Source organism: Lepidochelys kempii, chromosome 2, assembly GCF_965140285.1.
Source record: "Lepidochelys kempii isolate rLepKem1 chromosome 2, rLepKem1.hap1, whole genome shotgun sequence".
Lineage (NCBI taxonomy): Eukaryota > Metazoa > Chordata > Testudines > Cheloniidae > Lepidochelys > Lepidochelys kempii.
The window spans coordinates 127,113,731-127,119,730 of record NC_136381.1 but is presented as its reverse complement, the minus strand read 5'-3'; the positions used below and the strand labels follow the sequence as shown (position 1 = coordinate 127,119,730).

The 6,000-nt window shown below is 41.6% G+C and overlaps 1 protein-coding gene across 1 annotated transcript in view; it reads right to left on the bottom strand.

Moving 5' to 3' along the window:
• Positions 1-370: 370 nt before the first annotated feature.
• CDH9 (cadherin 9) overlaps positions 371-6,000 on the bottom strand; it is a 139,519-nt gene continuing 133,889 nt past the window's right edge. The window contains exons 10-12 of the mRNA XM_073329465.2: positions 5,598-5,715; positions 5,117-5,368; positions 371-1,213 (exon numbers count right to left, since the gene is read on the bottom strand). Of these exons, the coding sequence (XP_073185566.1) occupies positions 726-1,213; positions 5,117-5,368; positions 5,598-5,715 (858 nt within the window). The 3' untranslated portion in view covers positions 371-725. The remainder of the gene's footprint in view (positions 1,214-5,116; positions 5,369-5,597; positions 5,716-6,000) is intronic.

The following is a 6,000-nucleotide window of genomic DNA, read 5'->3' as shown; positions in this document are numbered from 1 at the left end:
GTGTTTGGACTTACCCAGAAAAATTGCTTTTTATTTTTTTCTACACTGTAGCTCTGTCAAAGAGAAACGCATTCATGTTTTTTTTTCTTCTCTTCATTTTACAGTACAGCCATTATTCTGAAGTAAAGACGTTAGTTTGAAGAAAAAATCCATACAGCATATGATTCCTCCTGTTCAGTAATTTATGACTGGCAAAGTAAATGAAATAATGTTTTTATAAATACTAATTTATTTAATAAAAATACAAAAATATAAATATGCATATATAAAAATATCATGATGAATCAACACAGACATTCTTTAACTCAATAAATATGGCAGTAATATTAATTCCTTTTTTTAAGGTATATTTTTTTCAGATTATGTTACAACACGGGTGCACAATCTCCCAGCTAGTAATAAATGTGATGCAAAGCAATTAAAAAAAAAAGTATAAGTTTTCCATCTATTTATTATTAAAGGCACAAAAAGCCTTTTTTTAGTGTCTTCTCATTGTCTGTGAGAATCTTCCTTCAGGGGTTTTTAGGCAGAGAGGGTGAAGTATAGATTTTATTTTTATATCTAAATCAATCATATTCATTTACGTTGACTTATTGATTAAGCAAACCCTTACTAAAACAACACTTATTTTTTGTATTTTTTTCCAAGTAAGAGAGTGTAGGCCACTTTATCTAGTAACATAGACATTACCTCCACTAACACTGACCAAGTAACAGATTACTTTCTCAGTCTCGGTCACTGTCATCTCCACCATACATGTCTGCCAGCTTTTTAAATCGAGGTCCCCAGTCACTGAGGTAATCATAATCTTGGTTGCCATCCATAGTAAGTGATTCCAAAGAGCTAAGTGAATTTGCTATTGAATCGTTCCCTTCATAGGCATATGTCGCTAGTGAATCATAAGGGGGTGCGGTTGGGTCTAAATCATTTTCCTTTAGCCTTCGTTGAATAAAATCTTGGACATCAATGTTTTCCCACAGAGGTGCAGTCCTCCTTATCTGAAATATAGTTTCTGGGATAACATCTCTTCTCATCTTACTTTCTTCTCTTGCTTCTGGATTCCTTAGTGTTCCAATGTCAAAAGCCTGGGTATCTTCTTCTCCACCTCCTTCATCATTGTAAGTCACAATATTGTCTCGGACATCATCCTTTGAGATTATCAAGGGCTCTTTCTTTCTCTGCCTCTTCAGTGCTGCAAACAGCACAACTAAAACTGAAAACAAATAGATAATGAGATGCAGTGTAGCCTAAATAATGAGATGAACAAAATAGTTAGCACTGAAATGGAGTTAATGCACATTTGCAATGGACAAATAATTTTATAACTGAGAGAGAATGTTTGGAAAATAGGGGAAAACTACTGTCTAACAATAATAAAGTGAATGTTGATTCAGATATAAGAATTACAAATATATAATTTTAAAGTTAGGTTAAAGTTAAGGAATTGTATTATTGATTAGAATTTGCATTTTCAGCAGGAAGCAAAATCTTGTTCCTAATGTTTGTCATTGTGTGGTTCCACACTGGAGAGGAGGTTTCTTTGATCATAGTCCCTAATAATGTTTAGTTTGTTTCATTTCTGTTCTGTGGTGCTTGTCATGCAGACCTTAGGGGCAACATTTTCACAAGTGAGTGTATGGCTACACCTGTGCTGCTATAGCACTATAGTATAGACCAGGGATGGCCAACCTGAGCCTGAGAAGGAGCTAGAATTTACCACTGTACATTGCCAAACATCCACAGTAATACATCATCAGCTTCCCCCCCCCTCACTCCTAGCACCTCCCACCCACGTGCAGCCCCGCCAATCAGCGCCTGCCCCTCCCTACCCGGACCTCCCGATCAGCTGTTTCATGGCATGCAGGAGGCTCTGGGGAGAAAGGGGAGGAGCGAGGGCACAGCAGGCTCAGGAGGGGGCATGGGAAGGGGTGGGGTGGGGGCAGGGCCTGTGGCAGAGCCAGGGGTTGAGCAGTGAGCACCTCCCGGAACATTGGAAAGTTGGTGCCTGTAGCTCCAGGCCCGGAGTCGGTGCCTATACAAGGAGCCACATATTAACTTCTGAAGAGCCGCGTGTGGCTCCGCAGCCACAGGTTGGCCACCCCTGGTATAGACACTTGCTACAGCAATGGAATCACTGCAGTAAATGCACCCCTTTGAGAGGAAGTAGATAGGTTGACAGAAGAACAAATGGATATAAACTGGCCATGAACAAATTCAGGATGGAAATTAGAAGAAAGTTTCTAACAATATGAGGAGTGAGGTTCCGGAACAACCTCCCAGGAGGAGTTGTGGGGGGCAAACAACTTAATTTAGTTTTAGGATAGAGCTGGACAATTATGTGTGTGATTGTATAACGGATTGCTTGTGATGGTAGGAGTCCGGGCTCAATAGCCCTGGGGCTCACATCCAGTTTGCCTTACATTCCCAAAATCTCATGCTTCAGGGTTTCAGCCAGCCATCTGCAGGGCCCAGGAAGGGATTTTTCCCTCCAATATATTCTGAGAGGGTTTTTTTTTTATCTCCTTCCTCTGAAGCATCAGAGACGCCCATGGCTGGAGATGGAACATTGGATGTGGAGGAACAGTGCTCTGAGGTGGCACCAAGCATTTTCTCTCTCACATGCTTGATTGGTTGGTTCTTGCTCATATGCTCTGAGTCTAACTATGTCTAATCACTATATGTAGGGTTAAGAAGGAATTGTCCCCAAGGTCAGAATGGCAGGGGTCTTAGAGGTTTTTCACTTTCCTCTGCAGCGTGTAGGTGCAGGTGACTTTCCTTCATTATCGAGGTATAACTCACTTAATCATTTCCTTGTTATTGTGGGGGCCTCAGGCACTGGTGCACCTTGGTCCCTCCTGTGCTCTGCCTTTGGCACATCATAGTCTAGTCTCCTGTGGGTTGTAATGCTTTGGTCTCATTTGAGTTGTTGGATTTGATGTGCAGGTGCTGGGTGGTGGTGGAGGCCTGTTATATACAGGAGGAGAGACTAGATGATCTGGTGGTCCCTTCTGTCATTAAACTAGATGATCTGGTGGTCCCTTCTGGCATTATGACCTAGTGCTGTCTATACCTGTGCTTGAGTCATCTTAACTGAGTCTCTCAGGGGCACCTGCGTTTTTAGTGTAGGTCAAGCTTTACGTTCCTAAGGCCCCATTTTCAAAAGTGACAGGCACAGTATAATACAGCTTCTGCTGACGTAGCTATGTTGTCCAGGGGTATGAAGAGGTGTGATCTCTGACAGGGTATAGCTGTGCTGACAAAGGACACAAAAATGCTGTTATACTGACAAAGATCACAGTTTTTGCTGGTATAGCTTATTTCACTTGGGAGATGGGGACTGAAACAAGCTACAGCAGCAAAAGTGGGGTTACTCTAGTGTAGCTGTGTCCACACTAGGAGCGTTTTGTTTGGATAGTATGCTGGTATACCTATACTGGCAAAGCTCTCCTAGTTTATACATGGCCTAGATCCCATTGATTTTCAGTGAGACTTAGGGCTTGTCTTCACAATGGAGCTAAATTGGTGTTGCTGCAATCGATGAAGCAGCATCCGTTTTGCGGGTCTAGTGAAGACATGCTCAATCGATGAGAGAGCGCTCTCCCATCAATTTCTGTACTCCTGCTTAATGAGAGGTGGAAACAATCTGACAGGAGAGCATTTCCCATCACATAGCATAGTGTGGACCCCACAGTAAGTAGATCTAAGCTACATTGGCTTGAGATAGGCTAACGTAACTTAAATTGCGTAGTTTACATCAACTGGCAGCTGGAGTGTAAACCAGCCGTTTGGGTCCTAGGTGCCTAATTCACTTTTGAAAATAGGAATTAGGAGCCTAAGTCATTTAGGCTTTTTTTTAAAAAAATCTTGCCCTAAGAAGCTACAGTCATTGATGCCAAAACATTTATTGACTTCTGTGCTTGCAGGACTTGGTATCTAGGTCTGTACTAACAGCCACTTATATAAACAACTGATCCTGTTGCTTTAAGAAATACTAGTATAGCAATTTTCACCTTTGGATGGCGTAATTGAAGCTGAAGTGTGAACCTCTGCAGCAGGAGCTAAAGGACTAAGATCAGTAGCTAGGAGTTACAGCACAGTTAGGTCATCTGTGGATCAGATGTAGAAATGGATGCCTAACTCATGCTAAGAAGTAGGTTACATTTGTGCTCAGCAAGATGAGCCAACTTATACATGAGCACTGGTGAGTAAAAGGAGGAGAGGGCATGCTGGGGACAAGAGAGAACATGGTGAGAAGCTATATGCTTAAATGTGATCCACTGAATGGAGATGGTGCTACAGTTCTGTTCTATATAGTTTCTTTGTGTGTGCAGCAGCCATTTTTAGATTTTTGTTCAATTTCCCCTGTTAGCCAGGAATAGTGGTTAGTCAAGTATGTTTAAGAACTTCACTTATAAGAACCAGAGGCATTTATGAGGGCAGACCCCTTATTTATATGCTTATAAAGGTTCTGTGAATTAGTATCTTTCACAGTCAGATGCTTAGTGCCTCTTACATAAGCTGTGCATGGCATTCATGCTGATTTACCAGCTTCCAGTGTCTGCTTCCTCAGCACTTTCTCCAGTTGTCAAAGCCCTCCTCATCTCCCCAACCCCACCTCACCAGACTTCATCCTAGATCCCTGCATATCTTCTGATGTCCCTCCACTCTCTCCCTGTTCTTCTCCCTTCCATGCCCACCAGTTACCTCCTCCACCCCCTTCCACTTGCAAATGTCTGAAAGTTACTCTCTATATATAGCTCTTCCATTATATTTTAAAATATAGAAAATATAAATGACTTAATAACTGGTTTAATTGTTAATTTTTAAGTATTAGGAGGCTGATTCTGTCATCTGTACACCTATTGAGTAGTACATTACTCAACTTCATTAAATGGAGGACTACTTGTCAAGTAAGATAATACTCTGCATGAGTAAGGATAGCAGAATCTAGTCCTACGTTACTATTTGCCTCATATCACATCTTAGTAAAACAGTGACATTCTCATCCCAGTTTTCAGCTTTCTTTTGAGTAGTTGTAATGACTTACAGTCCACCCACCTATTAAAAAGCAGTTAGTGTGGAAAATGGCCACATATAGGTCACAAGGATCACTTACCTAACAGTATAATGATGCAGAGGAGAATGGCAATCAAAGCACCCGTGCTTAGGCCAGCTGAAAGAAGCAAGGCCTCGGCATTACAGGACTGCATGTTCCCCCGGCTATCACAGGCACACACTCGAATTGTCAGCGTGCCGGTGCTACTCTGGATTGGATAGTCATTATCAAATATTAAGACTGGCAGGAGATAGGTACTCATTTTACTGCGACTGTATCCATTTCTTCTAGTGAGAATCCCTGCCGTGTTATCTGAAATGGAGAAGCAGAATAACTGTGTGTGACAAAGTGATGTGGTCTCTGGCATGGGGGAAAACAGTGAGTTGACATGCTAGAGTTGCCAACCCTCCAGTATTGCCCTGGAGTCTCCAGGAATTAAAGATTAATCTTCAATTAAAGATAATATCATGTGATGAAACATCCAGAAATTCATCCAACCAAAGTTGGCAAGCCTATGACATGCAGGACCAGAGTTGTTTACCTTTGTTGTCGACAACAGAGAAGTTGGGATGAACTGCAAATTCGGGCACCAACTCAAAGAAGAATTTGTGGCCTCGAGGAGGCTCATCTTTGTCCACAGCACTAACAGTCTGGACCAGCTATAAGGAAAACAAGGTGTTATGTTCTTAATGGGTTTTTTTTTGTTTTTAAATAAGATAGCATTTTCGTATAGCATATTGTAAAATACTCTATGCAATTATATTTGAAGAAGCCACCCAGTGCCCAAGAATAAGTGTGCTGTGTGGTGGTCTCACGTTAAAACAAGAAGAGCTTCTGTTAAACACATCAGCTCTTTCATTTTTAACTTCACATCCACTTAACAGCACACAAACAAGGGTCTGCTCCTGGTGGCAGCAGGCAGCTTTCTATTCTAGTTAGTTCTC